We start from the raw sequence: 22,501 nt of genomic DNA, 5'->3' as shown, positions 1-22,501 counted from the left end.
ATGGTGGGGATACATTAATAATGTTTTGGACCTCTTAGGTTTATTATTATTATTATTCTTATTTCCAGTCCTGGGATTTGAACATAAGGAAAAAAGAGAGATCGTTACATATATAATAGCAGCATAAAATTGTATGATAGCAAGATACGATAGATTTTACAGATATGTAAATTAATATGAAAGGCTACACCCCAAAATCCTAAGATAATAGCACCGATTTTCTTGAACTTTTAGGTAGTTTAAACTTCTACTTTCTGAGATACTTGTCAAATTTTCAATAAACAAAAACTTATCTTACAATGAGACACACAAGGAATGTCAGAAGGGAAAAGAAGAAAACAGGCTAGTGTACAGCATGTTTCATTTCATAGTAAAATTATCAAAGGATTTTAGGAAAGAGGCCTTAAACCTCAAACTCTCATGAGAACCTGGAAACAGAAGATGCACACTCATTATGCAAGGGATGCTTTAAAAATCTTACACTTCCACGTCTTCAGAAGCTCAACCCACTGCAATTGTTGTCTGTTATCATCTTGCTGTCATTTGACTCTCTTAAACTTAAAGTGGTTCATTTTGCCACTTCCCCAATAATTTATTCCTTTATGATAATAGGGCTTCTTATCATCTTTTTGACTTGTTCCCTGTTTCCTGTTTAATGATTTACTCAGCATGGCATCTATGAAAAGTTATAATACTAGAAAATTATTATGCTATAATAATTATGGTATGATCAATCTGAATTGCATTATGTTTGATGGTAAATAGTGAAAGTGTATTAATTTTTTGAAAGCCTTTTTATGCAAGTAAGGGTAAAGTTACCTCTATATACTTTCACCAAATACCATGACAGTGCCAAGTGCATTGACAAAAGAGGGAACAAATCAGCCTGCTCTTTATAGCACTTTCTTTCAAGGACTGCTTTTGAAAGAAGCTTTCTTAGCTGTGAATTAAATGCAAGGTTTTGAACAGAATGACTTGTTCTATGAATGAAAATTTTGCCCTCGCTTGGCACCGGTCAGTGGCTCATGCCTGTAATCCTGTCTACTCAGGAGACAGCAATCTGAGGATCTCACTTTTAAGAAGCCCTGGTAGGAAAGCCCATGAGACTCTCATCTCCAATCAAATACCAAAAAAGCTGGAAGTAGACTCAAATGGTAGAGTTCTATCCTGGAGCAAAAATACCTCAGGGACATAACCCAGGCCCCAAGTTCAAGCTCCAGGATTGGCCACAGAAACAACAACGAGCAAACAAACAACTTTTACCCTCATTTTGTAAAAGTAGGCAGAGGCAGATCCCAGAGCAATGAGTTTCCTCTCCTTTGGTTTAAGAGGAAATTATATTATATAGGTGCATTGATTTTTCTAGCACATTAGAATGGTAGAGCCAAATAGAAATGTAACATAAGTTCATACGTAATTTTGAATTTTCTGGTATGTACCTTAAAATTTGAAATTTATTAGGGTTCCTTATACAATAAAATGCAGCCAGTAATCATTTCAGTTTATAAAATGTCTTAATAATAATACATTTTTATTTTCCATATTAAGTCTATATAGAAACTGCCTTATCTGATGCTTTACCACTTGAACCACTCCTCCACTTCTGGCTTTTTGATGGTTAATTGGAGACAAGTGTCTCATAGACTTTTCTGCCCAGGTTAGCTTGGAACTGCAATTTCTTACATCTCAGCCTGCTGAGTAAGCAGCATTGCAGGTGTGTAAGCCACTGGCACACAGCTTTGTGCATATTTTATACATGTAGCATACTTCCATTTGAGTGATGAGCATTTCCAGCAGAACTGTTTAATATCTATTTAGATTCGATAAGAAAAACAGTTCAGAGTATAGATTCACATGCCAAGTGACCAGTAACTGAGTCGAGGACTTGTTTTTAACAAAATGTCTGACCCGTATGGCTAGCCACATCACTACCACTCAAGTACGACTAAGCCATGCTAACCACACTTGTAGTGTCAAATAGTCAGGTGGCTCATAGCCATGACGATGGAAAGTGCTGGTACAGAGCTATCTAGAAGACACTACAATCATGGATGAGCTAAAATTAAGATCCGTGGCCCCAGCTACTGGAGATATTCTGCTACTAGATTTCTAGGAATGTGACGTGACTAATTTTTTTTATCTACAAATTATCTTTTTTTTTCTAGAAAGGCAAAGGTGGTCCTAAATCAAACAGAAAGCATCTCTCCTGAATAGCCCTGCTACCTTCAGGATAGCCCCCAAGTTTTGGGTAAAATAAAGCACAATTACACTGAGAGGGAAAAAAAAACCCTAAATAAATAAATGCAGTTGGGGTTGGACCAACATATTTTTGTCCTTACTTCTCAAATGTCTTATAAATCATGTAAATAAGTACAATAAACATTTATTGAGTGATTTCACAATACTTTGGATCTATAGGTTCATCATTTGTGATGACATGTAGAAGTTGGTGTAGGAAAGCTAAAACTATGTCATATGTCAAACAGTGCCTTTCATCAACTTTACAGCAGCATTTCTCCTCGGGCATACAACAGAGTGTAATGGCACTTGGAAATATTGACATTTCTGATAGGATTTCATTCGCCTAGCTCAGCATTCTTAAAGAATAAATAGTTTTTTCAATCCGTGATTGAAAGGGTTAAATAGTACCAATTCATTACCACTCACCAAAGGATTTATTTTGTTCTCATAAATCAGCTTTATTCCACATTTTTATTATTCCCTTGGGTGAGCTACTCCAATTGAAATCAATAGGAATGCAAGTGACCCAATCAATCTAGGTATTTGATTATGGATTGGAGATCCCCAGGTCTGCTTTTTTTTTTTTCTTTAAAGCTAGTTTCTTTCTGATCATCTCCCCAAAGAAAGGAATACTCATTGGCATTTATGAGTTACAAACAGGTTTAAAAAGAACAGAATATTATTCATTGATATGCTGACAATGAAAGCCCAAAGAATGAGCAGAGATTTAAAAGGTAAATACTGAAATTATAAGTTCCACATGATTCAACAGTTCAAATTTCTCAGTGTTTTTCTGAAAACGAAATCAAGATTAAAAATAACTTGGTTCTTTCTTTTAATCCAAGCCTATTAATACAATTGGTGATTATAAGCTATATCCATAGGGTGTTATTAGGTGAGTAACTACTTCTCATGACAAAGCTCCTATCTATTTTCACACATGTCCTTTAGAACTAAACTCTAACAACTGCTCTAGGTTAGCAATGAAAGAACACTTAATGTGAGCATAATGCCTTTGAGAGCTATCTAGGCTGGTCCCTTTTCAGTCTATAATTATATAGCTTAGAAAGACACCTTCTGAGCCAGGTGTGGTGACACACGCTTGTAATCCTAGCTACTCAGGAGGCTGAGATCTGAGGATCATGATTCAAAGCCAGCCTGGGCACAAAAGTCTATGAGACTCTGATCTCCAATTAACCTCCAGAAAATCAGAAGTGGCACTGTGGCACAGTGGTAGAATAATATCCTTGAGCTGACAAACTCAGGGACAGCTCTCAGGCCCAGAGTTCAATCCCTACAACCAACACACACACACAAAAAAGGAAACTGTAGAAATATGTAATTCTTGGTTTGGAAAAATAACCTAAGTCTGATTTTCTTCTTATTACATAACTAAGAACAATTTTAAAATGTCTTTCATAAACAGTTGAGAGAATATACTCAATCAAAATATCTATGTTCATCTAGAGATGCATTATTTATGCTTCATCTACTCTTATTAACACATTGCAAGAGTGATTACTATCATATACCCAAAAGTATTTGAACATCTATTGGTGAATTTCCAGGGAACCTGGAATTAGCATAATCTCTCTCTATATATAAAACATACTTCATTCCTGCTTATTTCTCTTCCTGTAACTTTACACTTAGAACTGATAAATAATGAAAGAAATAAGAGCATTTGTACATGTTGAAGCATTCCATGTAGGAATGCATGTTTTTGCACATATCCCATTGCACTGTTTGGAGAGTTCGGTTGAGGTAGGCAACCTTTGGTTCAAGTAATCCTAGCTATTCAAAAGATTGAAAGAGGGAAAATTTTAGACTGAGGCCAGCCTGGGCTGAGAGAGAGAGAGAGATGGACAGAGACAAAGACAGAAACAGAGAGGCTTGAGGGAAGGAGGGAGTTGAATCAAGAGCATCAGTCTCAAAATTATACGTGGTTCTTGTTCAGGTAGGCACAACAATTAAGAACTAGTTTCTCCTATAGGTGAATTTAGACACTGGCAAGCTTTTTCTAATGAGGACTAAAGAATCCTCATTAGTAAATATTTCTATGTTCTTTCCCATAACTATTAGATTCTTTCCTGGTAGCACAGGAATGCCTTGTACTACCTTTGTTCTAATCAAACTTTAAACAAACAAGCACCTGAACAAATTTTATCTGTAAGGTCTAGTTCACAGATCTCTGATCCTTTTATGGTTTGTTCAGAGGTTAAGGTATAACTTAGGAACTTCCTTTGGTTATTTAAAACATCTCATGATTCTGTTACAAAAATTATCAATGCTAATTTAAGAGCCATATAATAGGAAAAAATAACATTCACTGAAATCTCAGTACTTGTAATTGAGCCATCATGAACAACATTTCAGACCTTTCTCAATTTGTAGGTTTAAAAATTTTTCCAGTGTGTGTTTTCCTCTGGCACAATAATACATACATACTGTGCATATATATATGTATAATACATATATATTCATCTTACAAGGATTGTGTATTATTTTCTCCAAGGATTCATGGCTATTTTGTCTCAATATTTCACACATTTTCTTTCTTCCTTTAACTTCATGTTGCTTACAAGAATGACAGCTCTGTCTCTACTGCATTTATTTTGACCTTTAAACCTACTTCTTTTGCTTCTTGCTCAGTCTTCTACAAATCTCAACTTTGAGGCCAGGGTTTTGGTTACATGGCTTTCTTCTGTGCTTAGTTTGAGAGTGAATGCTATTCTTCTATTCCTTTTCCCTTTTGTATCTGCTCCCTCAAAAGTTTTGGCTGATTTTTGTTAATGCTATTCTTTTTTTTTTTTTTTTAAATGGGTCATGGGGCTTGAACTTGGCCTGGGCACTATTCCTGAGCTCTTCAGCTCAAGGCTACTGCCCTACTGTTGAGCTACTTCCCATTTTCTAGAGGTTAACTGGAGATAAAAGTCTCAGGTCCTTTTGTGCCTGGGCTGGCTTTGAACCTTGATCCTCAGATCTCAGCCTCCTGATTAGCTTGGATTACCAGCGTGAGCCACTGCACCCGGCAATGCTACTCCTATTTGGTTGTGTTTGATTACCTATTTACACACACACACACACACACACACACACACAAACACACACACACACACACATCTAGTTCCAGCAGCATGATTTAAACCCATAGGCTAGATTATGGTAGGACGTTAAGTGATGGTTCTCCATTTCTAATTTCTTGTTTAGTGCGGCCCAAATCAGCTATTTGTTTCTAACCATGGACTATGGCAAAGGAATTGGAATGTCACTTCCATGGGGGAAACACTGATTGTACCATGTGATAAAGAGGTGCTTTACCTATGGGGAGTGCCACAAGTGGCTCTAATGTAGAGCTTCATATGAGGGGAAAATGACAGTGAACCCCAGATAACAAGTAACCAAGGGCAACCCTAAGTGAAATCCAGGAAGAGACTGAGACCCCTCTCTCCCCACCCCCTCCCCAGTCCTGACAACCTTCAGGGAACTGAATGCCATTCACAGTCCTCCTGGTTGTTGGAAATGGACTTAGATATTGCCATAACTGCACCTTTTGTGGAAGTAAGCAAGGTTCCTGGTAAGCTAGACGCATACTCCTAACCTACAAAGATCCTAAACGTATATTGTCTTGAGTTGCTGTGTTTGTAACAATACCAGAGCACCCCAACACATAGCTACAATCGGGATATTCACATGACTGCTGCAAGCAGAGCAGGTAAAAGCCATCCACAGAGCACCACAATTCTCACCCCAACACTAAACTGCCCAAATTGTCACTGTCCTCAAACTTAAGAAGCGTCTCAAGCACATATAAATCCTGGCAGTAAAAGGTGAATCCTAAACATTTCGTTAAATGACAGATAGGTGAGGGACTGTGCTCTGGGATCAATAAAAGCAGTTGAGTTATCTGCTTAGTGACAATAGCAGTAAAGGTTCAGCACAGGCAGTGTGTCGTAATGCTGTTCCGGAGCTTCAGAAGGGAACATTTACCAGTGAGAAAATAGTCCTGTTCCTGCTGACTATTTAGCTGGAAGCTGAAGAGCACTTTCTATAGAAGCACTTTTGCCTTGCCAGTATAGCGCTCAACAGGGAAATAATGGAAGGCATTAGTTCATTTGGGAAAATATAAGACATTCCATGTGGAAAGAAATAAATCAAAATAGAAAAATAAACCTGGCAGCTCACATTACATGTTTCATGAAAACGGATCACATTTCATTACTCTTTATAAACATGGGTATGTTTTTTCCTTTCTTTGTCAATAGACATTATTTAGAGCAGCTTTTAGGTTCGCAGCACTGTTAAATACAAAACACAGAGATTCTGCATATCCTCCTGGCTCTATGACTCTTCTGATGTTAATAAAATTAAATGCATGTAGGAAAATCTTAACTGTGGTTTACCCTGAGCAAACTTGATAAGAATAAACCCTGCCCCAAGTGAGGTTTTTAAAGTGTCTCAAATTGTCAGGAAGGTGACTGTGCAATGTTAGGTGTATCCTAGCCCTTACATTTGAACAAGAGCTAAACAGAAGAATGCCAAAAGATCCTTTGTATCACAGAGCTGTGTGAATGCATGCACCTAAGCACAATCCGGGCATTGTTTTTCGAAGTATCTATTGTGCATGAAACACTTTGTGAATTTCCTGAAGTACATTTGTCATTCTGCAAAAATGACAGATTTAAAGAAGAGTCAAAGGAGCACAGCTTCTATTAGATAACAACTAATTAAAATCACTTTAACAGGAATTACATTAATGGTTAAAAAAAAAGGTTGTAATGTATTAACACAGCACTATCCTTCTTAGAGGATTAAGAGGTTCACAAGCTAGTATTTCCTTCCTTTTTCAAATCATCCTGTGAAAAATAAAGCCATGTAGATAGGGATCAATGCATACTTTGTAGATTAACAAAAAATAGAGCCCCAGAGCAGAGTTTCTTTGTCCATATATTAATTACAAAATAAGTGCCTGGCCCCCTTGAGATTCTTTACCACAAGAAGATTTATAAAATGATGGAATCTGGAGGATAGATTTGGTAGGTAAAATAAAAGTAGCTTAAATATTAATAGGTGCTATCTAGAGTGACTTAGACTTATTAGCAAAGGGTGGCTTTGCTTCTTTGTCTTGATCTGAAGTAAAACCTTTAATGTCTTTGCCTTTTGGACTTGGTAGAGTTTTATGACAGTGAAGTGTAGCTGAGATTTCTAAATTTGAGATTGCAGCACAAGGAAAACCTCGCTTTTTCTTTGTACATATATCGCTGGAAGTAGGAAAATGAGTTAACATGTTTTCTATGTTAAGTTGTAATTGGATTCAGGAAAAGGCTAACTCAAAGCAGGCCCAAGTCTGACATATACAATCCTCACAAGGTAACAAGAATCAGTTTGGTTTGTTCGCTGTCATTTCTCATTATAGTCTTTGTCATGAGAATGGATTCATGTTGTGCCATTTTCGGTTCTTGTTACAATCTTTGTCACATGAATAAGATATCAGGATGTTAATGTCTGGCACACAGTATTCCATGTGCGGTAGTACAATACAGGGCTAGGCTGACCTTTGCAGTATTATGCATTCTGATTGGTTGTTCATTTCACCTCTTCCCTACAAGTTAATAAGGCTGTAAAAAGGAGAGAACTGAAATGGCCAGCCAGTCAAATTATAGAATATTGAAAAGGTCAGAACAGAACAGCATAGAGGAAAAAAATTATGGAATATATGGTGCATTAAAATTCTTGAGACAATGATTATAACCAGAATGGGAAAGGATATCTACTTACATTATTTCAATCTCCAGAATCCCATAGGATGAAACTCCTAAGACACCATCATACATGTGAACATAACCATTGCATTGGCTTTTATTTTTAAAAAAAATGCATAGAAAATATTATGCTAGTCCACAGATAAGAGCATTAAGACTTTCACCTCACCAAATGAGCATGGAAGTCATTAACATTTTAGTAGGACTTCATATTTAAAGCTGAAGGAGAGATAGGAAAGATTCTTGGTAAATAAAACCTGTTGGTCATACAAAATATATTTTAACCATTTCTTCACTTGACACTTCCCTAAAAATGCAATAGGAAAATGGGAAAGTTTTAACACCTTAAAAGAACCTTTAGAACATCCAGGATACAGAAACAAAAGCCATATAATGAGTGATTGTTGTCCTTAATCACTATGTTATCTCTCATCTCTTTTGCTATCTCATATTGTTATAGTATTTCACTTGTTATCTGATACATTGTTTATATGCATATTTGGTTATTTGAAATTGGATAGGGAAGGGGGGAAAACAAGATGAGGAGATGAGGAGAGGGAAATGGGGACCAAGACATGAGAAAGGGTATCAATGTTTGTGAAGTAATGCACCTTCTGTCTGGTGAATATAATGTAACCCTTCTATTAATTATAATAAAAATATATGGAAAAAAAGAATCTTTAGAAGGTGGAATGCCTGAAATAGAAGTTACAAATTTCTTTTTTAATGTATGTGAGCTATGCAATGTTTGTTTCCTTTTTTCATGCAATGTACAAAGAATCTTTCCTTTGCTCTGCACACAGAAAGAGGAGAGAGGGAGGGAGAACAGGAGGCATAGAGGAAGAAGGGGATTCCAGGAAGGAGAGACAGAGAAGAAAGGAAGGAAAGGAAGAAAGGAAATAGAGGAAGTTAAAATAAGAACTTAAATCAGAAATCCTAAAGACATGGTTCTCTGATATGCAATAATGACTACTCACTTTTATAATTGCTTTGTGCGTATTTTTACGTTTGTAATAGAATAGCTGTATTTGACTTTATAGTCTGAAAAGACAGCTCTCATTTAAACATTAGTTTTGTACTCTGTCTAGATGCATTATTTCATGAATAAACATCTTGTCACCCAAAGTTAGAAGCTAAGGCCATCCTTATTAAGGATGATTATGCAATCTCATTGCTTTTCAAAGCAGAAGAAATGAATTTGAATCATATTTAAATATCTATCGATTGTATAACTCTATCAGTAGTTCCTCAAACTTCAGTGTGCTGAAGCAAAATCACCCAATAAGCTTTAGATTCTAGTCTCTGATATTTTCCTCAGTAGGTCTGGGGTGAAACTCAGATAAATGAATGTTTATGATCTAGCTCCAGATGATTTTGATGTAGGTAAAGGTAAAACTTGGAACAAAAGGATAGAAAAAGAATCAAAAGTCCTTTGGTTGAAATAAAGCCAGACAGCCTATGGGGTGCTGGGAGCACAGCTGAAACTCATACCCAAGGGATATGGGTTGTAGGGAGTTATGGTTCCAGAAAATAGCAGTATAAACTGACCTGCACTATCCACTTATACTCAGAAATGGCCAACGGTGATAGGAAATTCAAATCACTTTAGCATTTTTTGGATGCTGAACCAACAGGACTGTATTTTCCACCCACTGAAAACAAAGCTTATGAAGTGAAAAGAGGTTTAATGAAAGTTTTTTTTTTTTCTAGAAAAAGAAAGATACTCCCTGAAGGGGTGTGATTGCCTTTTTAACAATCTGTCCCCAGTATCTAGGAGTTCAAATACTAAGGAGCAAAGCAAGAAAGGGAAGATAAAGTGAATGGGATGAGATAAAGCTTCAATCTGACTGGCAAATGAGGTCCTTGTTTGCATTTGAATTTGGTGTTTGTTTGAACTTCCTGGAGAGTTGAAATGGTGTCAGTGGTGCTAGGTCTATGTGTATTGAGCTATGTTAGTAGAAGTGAGAGAACAATACATTCATTCAGCTGCCTCATGCCTGGAGATATACTAGTGATATTTTTCTTTTTGAGCTGAGCAAAAATGGTTATGTAATTGCAAACTTCTCATAATTATTGAGTAATTATATACTTCTTATAATTACTGAGTAATCATTGTTCTATAATTAGAACTTAAATGTTACAACTAATTGTATAATTACCATGTATTAATGTTATCTGGAAAACTGAGAATAGAGTAGTACTTAATATATTTCCTCCTGTCATGCCATGTTCAATGCTAGCAATAGCATTTGTTTTGTAACTCAAAATTTGCACCAGAAACAAATAAACACAAGGCAAAGGGGAAATACTTCCAGACAATATGATAATCATAGATGTTTACTCTTTGATCTTTCATGTGTACCTGGCTAGAAATTGGTAAAAAAAAAAAAAAAAAGTTTAAATGCTCTCATGACTTACCTGTAGAATGTTTGCTGTTGTTTTGTAACTTTCCGTCTCTTATAAGATGTGCAAATTTGACTACTTCAGAGCCAGGGAAGCCTGTACTTGGATCTCTGTAGGAAAAGGTGACCTTTTGGAAGTTTTACAGCCCAGCAGGTGACAATGACAGTGGCTGTTTCAGCTGTAACAGAGAATGCTATATGAAGCTAACTGCCCCAAAACTCCAATTCTTCCCAAGCTAATCATGTAATTGTTCTTCCATAATGATCACAAAGGCCTTATAGTTCATCTGGGGCTTGAACTCTGGGTCTTTCATTCTTAAGCTAAAGCTGGCACTCAACCATTTGTGCCACAGCTCCATTTCCAGTTTTTGATGATTAATTAGAAATAAGGTGAGAGAGGGGCCGGGAGTTTGGCCTAGTGGTTAAAGTGCTTGCCTCGCATGCATGAAGACCTGGGTTCGATTCCTTGGTACCACATACATAGAAAAAAGCCAGAAGTGGTGCTGAGGCTCAAGCTCAGGCTCTAGCCTTGAGAAAGTCCAAGGACAAAGCTCAGGCACTGAGCTCAAGTTCAGGACTGGCAAAGAAAAGAAAAGAAATAAGGTGAGAGTTACCAGCTCCTGATTTTGCACTTAATCTTAGTCAGATTTGTTGAGTATAGGAACTCCATTTTTTTACAGGTTTAGACACACTCTAATATGTACCAAAGCCATCTTGCATGCATGTGGTTAGAACTTGACAATTTCTAGTGAAGTCTAAACTAAAAGGATATCATTTGAAGGTGTCATTCCAATGTGTAGTGAAATGATCACAGGCTGTTTTGCAGGTGTCAGAACTTCTTGCCAATATACATTGCAAACACATAGGCTTAAATTATCCATTTCCATTCAAGATGCTACAACAATTCTTTAGCTTTGAATGTCTCTTTAACTGGATCTTCTGAAAATGAATAAAAATGGCCAAATGTATCCAAATGTATCATTTATTCTCTTTGGAATAAACCATTCCTTGACTGGAATAATAAATTTTCATATGCTGCTAGGAATTTCTTCTGAGCGTAAAAGGCATATCTCTGTATTCTTGCAGCAATAAAATGTTCAGCTAAGTTTCTTATCAAAAAAATCACTGTAGGTATATTTACTATTATCTTTATATTTATAAAAAAATTTGTCTCCTTCACGTTTCATGAAAATTGTATAACCTGATAGGACAATGGCATGAAGTAACAGGTGATATTAGTTGGTTTAGTCAACTGAAAAGCTATGCATCTTTTTATTGAGAATACATTATTTTCTTGGAAATGTTGGAAAAGTTAATGGTTGGATACTTGATAATTACTTCCTACTTTCTAGAAAGGGCCTCTACCATTTGAGGCACATTATAAGCCCTTCTGTGTTTTCAGGATTATTTTAATAATATCCAGTGTGTTTTGTCTGGAGACAGTTTCAGATTTTGGTCTTCCAACTTATAACTTGTAAATAACTATGATAGCAGATGTTAATCACCACACTTGTCTTATTCGTTAAGAAAGGATGCCTTTTTAACATTTTTTTCCCTGGCTGGCCACAGGCTACAATCCTCCTTAATTTCACCACTTTGCATGGATGAGATTATTGTCTGGTTACTTGCAGCTGGTACACCTGGCTGGAAGTGACATATTTATATGGCCAGGCAGTTTCTGCATTTTCCCATATGCTAAAAAATAATTTAGATAATCTGACCAAACTAAACCAATTTACCTCCCATGTCCTGATGCATTTGATGATATTCTGAATAATTCTGACCTAAAGAAGGACTAAGTAGATAGAAGTAAGAGCAGAAAATCCATACTTATTGATACATGTAATCTATAAGTAGATTTTTTATAGGCATCATAGCTTTTATAGCTACTTAGGGGAAATGTGATACTTCTGTCTTCACTCCAAAGAAAGCTCAAAGATTAAAAACAAAACTCAATAAACAACACATAAAATTATCAATTTATAGATTACATTTTTAGCATACACCTGATACTTGTGATGCGATTTCATAATATCTTCAATGATCAGTCAAGACACATTGGTCACTGGGATGAATAAATGACAGGTTTGACTGAGATTTCCTTTTGTTCAACAGAGAGCAAAAAAAAAAAAAGAGAGAGAAACATATCAGTGATACTGGCCCCTAACCTCAGGATCTTTGCTTACTTGACAAGTGCCATGCCATCTGAGCCATCCTCAGCCTCACTTTTACTTCAGCTATTTTTCAGATGGAGTCTCAGGGTTTTGGTAATAATGGCTTGCCTTGAATCAAGATACTGCTACTTACACCTTTCACATAGCTGCGGCTGTTGTGTGTGGCACTACAGGTAATGTGTTTGTTGAGATAGGAGTCCCTGACTTTAATCCACCATCCTCCCAACCTCTGCCTTCTGTGAAATAGGAGTACAGATACGAACCCAGACACCTGGCCCTGCAAATGATGCATAGTGAGGAGTGTCCACACAAAGTCTTTTAGAGAACTGTCCTCACCATTTTCTTTGGGGTTGTACATACAGGAACCCAAGAAAACATTCAAATCACAGAAAGAAAGAACTCATAGAACCGTACTATTTTTAATCATTTTCCTTTTAAATCAGCAGGTAATAACTACACCCTCCTGAGCGGCACAAAAATCATGCACAGAACTGAAGAGACCAATGTCTGGGTGCCTATTAATGAGTTGGTTCTCTTTACTAACTACACGATCCAAGTGAATGCTTCCAATAGCCAAGGCAGCTTGACCAGTGATCCTGTTATACTTGTGATGCCTCCGGGGGGTAAGTCAACCATACCTGTGGGCTCTCTCACTGAACACCTTGATCAGCGCTGTAGTTCATTTCTGACTTTCCATGTTAAGTAGATTGGAAAAATGCGTTTTGTTTAGATGTCACTTGCTTGAGTCTTGACCTAGACTCAGAAGTTGCGTGTTTTAAAGTCAAGCTTTAATTCTGTGCTGCAAAAGATGCCTCATCTAATTGTAAAGGTGATGAACCAGTTACGTAAGTAAGGAAATGAGTTCAACTCATGAAAACCATAGGCAACACCAGATCAACTGATCTACACTGATTTCACTTCCTTAGTGTTGCTTTCATAGGTGACAAGGAGTAGAGTTTGAATGTTTTCATTTCAATAGTTCTCTTAAACCCCACACAATTCCAAAGTGCCATAATTAGCCTTATTGTGATCCACAGTCAACTCCAGACTTCTCCTGAGTGCTTCAGGGAGCTTAATGCTGAGAACAAATCTCCCTCCCAGAAGGGAGATTTTTATTTACTCCCAGTTGGCAAAACCCTACCTCCAAAAAATAGAGCTTGATTCTCCATCGAGTGTTCAGCAATGCAGTTCCTGGAAATAGCCAAGGAAAAGGACTGAACAGTCCTCGGTGCCTGCTCTTTCACCAAACTTGCAGGAACCAATGTGCTCTAGACTAGGGGAGGATGCCATGATTTTGTGAGCAGCAAAGCTGAGAATACGTCTTTCTCTATTCACTAAGAAATGAAGAGCAGCAAAGGACATATTACTGGAAAAACTCAGACACAATTCACATGGAAGCTCTTTTCCTTCAAAGAAAGACTCATCATGGTATTTTTTATTATAGTACTTGAGTATAACTGAATAAATGTTTATTAAATTATTTGAATACAGAAGCCATATGGTTTAAGAAGAGACTACTTTTTCTGGGCTGAACATTGTAATGGCTGACATTTACATTGAACAGTGGCTTGCACTTGTAATCCTACCTATCTGGGAAGCTGAGAGAAGGAGGATTGTGGTTAAAGGCTAGCCCCAGCAGAAAACATTCACAGGGCTGAAGCAGGGGGCACAAGAGCTATAGTACCAGTCTAACAAGGGCAAAACACTGTATTCAAAACCTTGCATTGACAGAAATAATAATGATAAGACACTATAAAGATACATGTGAGACATACCAACATGAGTTAGTGTCATATTTCATGACAAATAATTTAAAGATCTGGAATTAAAATTATATTGGTGCTTAGGTTAAAATTGAGGCCAGATTACAACATAAACCAGATCTAAAAAATAAAAGCATGGGCAAGTATATTTTTATTTGTACTCTAATCCATCTGTTGAAAGTGATAGAAACTTACTATTCCTCCAAATCTTTGTGAAGAATCCCTCTTATTCATATTTAGAAATCAGAGTAGAATCAATATTTTCACAAAGATTTGAAGTTACATGGTAACATGTTCATAGCTACTTATATAGACAGCAAATGAGCTCTGCATTCCCTACGGTATTGACACTGATTGATTGACTGATTGATTGATTTTATTCGTTAACTAATTCTGTGAGATGGTTTCAATTCTGCATGTCAGTTTACGAAGACAATGCCACTTAATCAGTGACACCTCTTTCCTCTTTCTCCTCCATCTCTTTCAACCCCACCTATCCACATAGTTTTCATTGTGGACATTATGACTGCATTTGGCCCCCCTTCTTGGTTCATGTATACCCCTCTTCTTGACCTCAGCTGCCCCACAACACATGTTCTGGGTATTTTTTGTCTGTCCTGGGGCTTGAACTCAAGGTCTGAGCACTGTCGTTGGCTTTTCTCCAGGCTAGCACTCTACCACTTGAGGCACAATACTACTTCTGGCCTTTTCTGTATATGTGGTACCAAGGATTGAAACTGGGTCTTTGTGCATGCTAGACAAGCATGAAGAGCCAAACTCTTGGCCCTGTTCTTGGTATTTATTGAGTTGAACTAGTTGTTCAGGTTATACCAGAAAAGCTCTTCCCTACATCAACCATATTTGAATTAATATGTCTGCATAGATATGTGCATGTACTAGATGCACATATACATACATCTATTTATAAAGGAGTTCTAACTTCCACGGATAAAAAAAACCCCTGAGTCCTTTGTCTATCTGAGCCTGACTTATTTCATGTCATTGACACTGATTCAGATCATTTATAATTTACCACAATGTAGCTTTTCCCCCCCATAAAATAGAGCTTATTTGTCTTTGTCCTCGGATTTAAGAAGGCGTGGTTTAATGTTTCATCTTTTATAGGATGTTGACTCAGTTATAGAAAACCCATAAGAACAGCAAGCTTTCATTGTTAACTCAATACACACATGGAGCTATATATCAACAGGGGAAATATACCTACAGGGAGAAGTAAAGGTGTGTACACTTACCTGGGGGCCATTTTCATCCTTACCCTGTTGTTGCTTACTGTGAAGTGGTTTTGAGGCTCTGCTGAGCAACTTACCCTGTCTGAGCTCAAAGTAATCATTCATTGACCATGCTCAGAAATCTACAGTTTGGGAGAAGAATCTTTACCCAAAGAAGAAACCAGTGTTTTTAAAGACGGAGATTTTCTCAAGTTTATTACAGGCATTAGGACATACTTTCTTTCATCAGTAGATTGTTGTTGATTACAATTAGGAAACTTATAGCTTTGAAATTATCTTTTTTATGACCTTGTGGCAGTTTAAAGGTGATACCTCATTGATTAAATAGGTTTTAGTTCATGCTTCCTTTTACTTAATGAACTGAAAACATATTATCCTGATTTACACATAAAAATCATGCTGAAAAGCATGTGGCATTCACTAGAATATGTGTGTTTAAATAGGATTAAATTAGGACTGAGAGTTATTAAAGAAATCTTCCATGCCTTTGGCCACTGAACTGAGTTTCATACTAAAATGAATAATAAATGAACCGGTACACAAAAGTGTACCAGTTATGGGCAGAGAAGGTTCTATGTGCTATTTACTATTCCATTAGGTTTGCATTGTTATCATTACTGCCATTTCACTGTTTCAGTGTTAGATCATTTTGACTTGTCGATGTTGAGTTTGTTTTTGTTTTTAGTTTAGTTTTTCTTTTTGTTGCTGGATAGTACAAGATTTGCAAAGATATCTTTAGCCATGTTTTCTTCTCAGATTAAGACACAACTCTAGAAGACTTGGGCAAAACAAAAATGGCACATATATGTATATATACATATACATATATATACACAAACACACACATATATATATACGTTTTTCCTTTTTCCAAAGTTTATTATCAAATGTGCCTTAAAAACTATCTTTCAACTCATTTGACTTGGCCAAGTACAACTCTGCTTTTAGATTTCAACTTAAAAATCATTCTATCAGCTAATTTATCTCTAATCAAACATTGTACTCTGTATCCCAAAGTGCAGTGGAAAGTATAGCATTGAAATTGCCTCTTTAATTTGACCATTACAGTCTCTGTTTCTTAGATCCTACACTATATATATATATATATATATATATATATATATATATATCTCCAGTGCCTAGACAAAACCTAATACATGGTAGGTACAGAATGAATAATAAGCATATGAATGAATATAAAAATCAGTCAAGATAGCTTAATTACTAGTTTTATACCATAAATGTATCAGAACTCAGTCCTGTTCTGGCTTCAAATATACCTGACCAGCCCTCTACTATAATCAGCCTCACAATTTGTGATTTTCTCTGTACATTACTGTCCATTGTAGGAATACTATAGACAATTTATATAAATAAATTGCAGCCCAGACTGGCAGGAAGATGAGAGTTTTAGAGTATGGTCATGCATTCAAGTTTTCTTAACTGATCACTCTTCGTCTTGAGGAACATAGGAAAGGAGAGATATGGAAAAATGCTATGGAGAATATTCCTGCCATACCATAGGTTTATTTGCATGACTATGAAAGGTCTCACTATTAGCTCTTTCTTCTTCTGAGAAGTAAACAATATGCAAAACATTTGGTAAGGTCAAGTCCTAGAGGTTCACACTGGTCATCTTATCTACTAAGGAGGCTGAGATCTGAAGATCGATTCCAGTTCAAAAATCAGTTTGAGCAGGAATTTTCCTGACACTTTTCTCTGTAATTAAGTGGGGAAAACAAACAAGTAGAGCTGTGGCTCAAGTAGTAGAGTAATAGACTAGAGCCACAAAGTTGAAGGATAGAACCCAGGTGTAGATTTTAAAGCCCCTGTATTGTCATACAAAAGTTCTAATGAATTAATTAATTCAAACATATAATAAATTCATATTAAGATAGGAATTAAACTGAACTGTGCTATCACTAATTTAGCTTATAGAATGATAATGATAAATCCCAAATACTATATACTTTTTATTCCCAAAACTCACTATTGAGATTTGAAGGACATGAAGGATATCTTTCATTTGCAGTAACAGCACCTTTTTCCCTTATTTGATGTACTTTTTGTATATTTACAACTGCTACATTTTTTTGCTTGTGTGTGATAACAATGCTCAGAGTTAATGCTAAGCTATCATTAGAAATGAAGAATATATTTCATCTGAGCTTTTGAACAGCATTATGGTACAGGTTCAAGAGTTCTAGGAAAAGAATTAAAAAAAATAAAAATGGCATCCAAACATTAATCCATAAATATGAAACTTTCCTATGGCCTTTACCCCTTTAAGGTCTGGAGTTACTAATGGGGTTAGGATTTCAACGCTTAATGCATTACTGTTTGGTATGCATGGAATTCAGCATTTGGCTTAATAAGTGGTTGACATTGGTGCTGTCCCTTAATTTACTTAAATCTAATTGGTTCTTTTATCAGTCAAACCTGTATGGATTGGCAGTTGATCAGAAAGGGTCAGTCATGACTCTGCATGTAGTTAAATGATGGATCCATGATTTGAAGTTACACTTGCATGATAATAAGCAAAGAAAAGAACAAATGAGCTTAGAAAAAGCAGGCAAGGAAGCTTAGAAGTTTTGCAAGATCTTCAAGTTCAGAACAAAGGCATTATAGAGTATATAAATTTTAAATACACTGCATTTTGCCTCCAGACTTAAACCTTTTTTTTCCAGATGAACTGAAATCTTGTCTGCAACTGTCTTTGTTACATCAAAGAACTGCTCAGAAAGGGAAAAGAGACAGAAGCAGCATAAAAGGGCATAGTTTAAAATGATTAGTGACAAATTCCATACTGACGAGGTAGAAACAGATATTTTATGAAAGTTTTATACTTATTTCCAAGAGGAATCATTTTCTTCTATTTATCTTTTTCCAAACTTCTTTAATGTAACAGTGGAAGGACGTCAGAGCTACCCTAATGTGTCAACAATCCATCTCTTCTTTGACAGTAAATGATTTGTGATTTCTATCTCTAAATGGATGAGAATTGTTAGTTTGCAAGCTTCAAAAAACTACTAGCCTTAAGGAACCTGTTTATTTTTGAAACTCTGTTCTTAGAACAGGGAAAATGGAATGTAAATGGTTTGTCTTAAGTGAGGTTTTTGGCACTTCCCTATCCCTGTTTCTTTACCACCTTAGATACGGAAAGGGAGTAAAAATGATTAGGAATTAAAACTTAGTGAAGGTAATATAAATAAGACTTTTGAATCTTTGAAGCATGGGTTTAAATCACCTTTTTCAGTCACTAACTGGAATCAGAGTGCTCAAATCCCCAAGTATAACTCAATTTCAATCTGTACACCCAAAACAATGACTCAGTGGCAATTCTAATCTAAGGAATTGTCTGGAGAATTTAATAACACTACCTATTTTGCTTAGCATAGTGTCTTATGTTGATAAATGTTTAGTGCTTGTTAAATGCTTTGTTGTATTTTCCTGCTGCTTGCATCCATTTTCTGTGGTTTCAACAAAGTTCCTAGGCTGGATGTTTTATTAAAAAAAAAAAATTTCTTAGACCTTAGTGTTGACATTTACTCAGGCCTTGTGAGAATTTGCTGCTATGTCACAGTAGATGACTTCATGGCATGAAAGTGAGAGTGACAGATCACAAAGCCCAATAAGAAGCCTTAGAAAGGGGAGGTACCAGTGTTACTCCTAATAAAATCCCCTCTCTCATCAACTAACTAGGGTTACCCAAAACTACATCAATCCCTTCTAAAATCAATGTCTCTGATATCACAATTACCTCCCCTAGGCCCTACATCGTCCAGTCCCCCATTTCTTAGGCTTAGCACTGAGTTTCCAACAGAGGAACAACATCATCCAAAAGAATGAAACCAAAAACAACCCAGTGCCGGTGGCCCCTTTCTGTAATCCTAGCTTAATTCAGGAAGCTAAGATCTGAGGACTGCAGTTTGAAGCCAGCCCAGAGACTCTCCAACTCCAGAGACTCTTATCTCCAATTTAGCACACACACACACACACACACACACACACACACACACACACACACACACACAGAGATGGAAGGAAGTAGAGCACTATCCTTGAGCAAAAGAACCCAAGGACCAGGCCCAGCCCATGAGCCTTCAAAGTCCCAGAGCCAGCAAAAAAGGAGAGAGAGAGGGGAGAGAGGAGAAGGGAGAGGGGAGAGGGGAGGGAGGGAGAGGGGGGGAGGGGAGGGGAGAGGAGAGGAGAGGAGAGGAAAGAGGAGAGGAGAGAGAAGAGGAGAAGAGAGGAGAGGAAAGGAGAGGAAAGGAGAGAAAGGAGGGAGGGAAGGAGGAAGGGAAAGAAAGAAGAAATAAGAGAGAAAGAAAGAAAGAGAGAGAAAAGGAGAAAAGAGGAAGAGAGAAAGAAGAAGAGAGAGATAAAGAGAGAAAGCATGTTTACTAAATTTTTACTTGAAGAAGATATGTCAAAATCTTCCTTAATAGGAAAAGTAATAATGATATTTTATTTAAACATTGAAATTTTTGCCAGGGCCTGGGCACTGTCCTTGGACTTTTCTCAAGGCTAGAGCTCTACCACTTGAACCACAGCACTACTTCCAGCTATTTTTCTATGTATGTGGTACCAAGGAATCGAACCTGGGTCTTTGTACATGCTAGGCAAGCACTCTACCACTAGGCCAAACTCCTGGCCCCAAACATTGAAAATTTTATATCAATAAAATTTTGTTTAAAATGTTTATCATTTGATACTTGAAGGAATATTATGAATTCCTTCTATATATGAGTTTCAAAATTAATTTAGTTAATTATCATAAGTTGAGCTTGGATATTTCTGCTTATAATTACAAGCTGTAAGGATAAGCTGTAGCCCTAGATCACTATAACTGCTAAATACAAAAATCACTAGAATATTTTAGGATAGTTACAACTTAGAAACTATTCTTGAAAATATTCTTTCAGCATTCTTAACTTTTTTACTTAATCATTTTTTTAAGTGGAATTCAACTTAAAATTACTTTACCTTGGTCCTGCCAAGATAGCCTTTACAATATAGATACAAATAACATAAAGCCACCTGGGTGTGTCTAGCCTGTGTGTGTGTGTATTTACTTATTTGCTTTAACCACCACTTTCAATTTCAAAATATTATAGGACCATGTTGTATTTTATAGTAGCATCTTGTTATCTTTAAGTAAGTATCCTTACACAAAAAAATCACACCTCTAATATAGTTAATTACTCCCACTTTCAAAGACCCTTAAAAGGAGAACAAAATTTAAAGATCATTAAAGATGCATCTAATTACAAAATCTTTCTAGGTTTTTATAGTATCTCCACCAACTTCATTATTTTTTTTCACACTATTTTGACATTTTTTATTAAGTCATAATTTTAAAGTTTTACAAAGCCATTAATTTTTCTGGAAACAAGTTTCTATTATTTTCATCACATTAAACAAAATTTAATTAAGTTACAAAATTACAGGGAGAAGTACAAATGACATTAACTTTTTTGGAAAATAAAGCTCACTTTTCCTCAGTGTGTAATTCTGCTGGTGGCTGTAGAATTTTGTCCTTGAATGGAAAAGTAATTAACTCTCCATCTCTATGCATTACCAAGGAAATAGGAAATCTTTATTAAACTGGCAAATTGGTAAAAAAAAAAATCACTAGTGAAGATAGTGTCTGGTTTTTTAAGAGAAAGAGTTGAAGGTGGCAGCTAGATCTAGCCTCTGATCTCTATCCCAATTAACAGTGGCATTAAATTCTCATCCTAGGCTCAGTTCTACACCATTCTGACCTGAACACACACACACACACACACACACACACACACACACACACACACACGCAGATAGATGGATATCTGATTATGTCCATTTCATTGACTGGACCTGAATCTGAGGCTTTAGGCATGATTTCCTCAAGTGAATTTGTCTTTCTTCTTCTTCCATTGTTAAAGAAAAGAGCTTTTCTCTCTCTCTTTAAAAGCTCTAAGACCTCAGAGGAATAGGCTATAGATAGTACCTTAGTCACTTGGAGAGGCTTGATTCACAATCATTCCACAGTGTTGAGTTCTAGGCTCACAAACCAGGGATATAGTGAAAAGGAAAAAAAAATGCAAACACACACTTCTGTTCTACAAAGCACACCTCTCTTCTACTGCCTTACTGAGAGCTAGAAAATACTCCTGTGATTTTGAAATCTCTGATTAGTAAAATTATAATCATTAAATATATCCACATCAGAATAAGGTGTACCTAATCATTAACTTCACACCCAATGCAACAAATATATTATCAGAAAGAAAAGGACACAGACACAACCTTAGTCTTTGCCTTTGGCAAGAGAAAAATTCAGGAAAGCTAAGAATGGCCAGTAAAGATTATAGAAAAGTTTATTTACGAAAAGAAATGCTACCAGGTGCCTGTGACTCACTCCTGTAATCTTAGCTACTAGAGAGCCTGATATTTTAGGATGGAGGGTCAAAGCCAGCCCAAGCATGGTAGTCCATGAGACTCGTATCGACAATTAGCCACCAAAATGTGGTAGCGTGCTAGCCTTGAGCTGAAGAGCTCAGGGACAGCACCCAGACCCAGACTTCAAGCCCCAAGACCAACATAAAAGAAAATTGAAAGAAATGCTGAAGAGAACAAAACACATAGCACAGCTATGCCTCTTAGGATCAGGCACTTCAGTATAGCTTTATCATCTTGTGCCATCTTCCTCTTGGATTCAATAGTAAGAAATGGCTGGCTTTGTGATTGAAAGTGTCTCTTGTTTGTTTCCTATTGGGTTCTGATGCCAAGGATTTGCTGTCCCACCCTTAGTTCCTCATTTGCTTATCCTTTTTACTTTTATAGTCTTTTTAAAAATTTTTTTCAAGGCCTTGAGCACAGTCCCTGAGCTTTTGCTCAAGGCTACAGCTCTACCACTTAAGCCAT

The 22,501-nt window shown here is 36.5% G+C and overlaps 1 protein-coding gene across 1 annotated transcript in view; it reads left to right on the top strand.

Annotated features, from left to right (window-relative positions):
- Positions 1–22,501, top strand: part of LOC150039010 (usherin-like) — a gene marked incomplete at its 5' end in the record, with an annotated part of 572,498 nt that overhangs the window by 306,117 nt on the left and 243,880 nt on the right. The window contains one exon of the mRNA XM_090328110.1: positions 13,023–13,202. Within this exon, the coding sequence (XP_090184236.1) occupies positions 13,023–13,202 (180 nt within the window). The remainder of the gene's footprint in view (positions 1–13,022; positions 13,203–22,501) is intronic.

The sequence above is a fragment of the Megascapheus bottae genome, unplaced genomic scaffold (assembly GCF_031878675.1).
Source record: "Megascapheus bottae isolate mThoBot1 unplaced genomic scaffold, mThoBot2.hap1 H_1, whole genome shotgun sequence".
In the NCBI taxonomy this organism is placed as follows: domain Eukaryota; kingdom Metazoa; phylum Chordata; class Mammalia; order Rodentia; family Geomyidae; genus Megascapheus; species Megascapheus bottae.
Note: the sequence above shows the minus strand (reverse complement) of the source record. Positions and strands in the feature narration are given on the sequence as shown.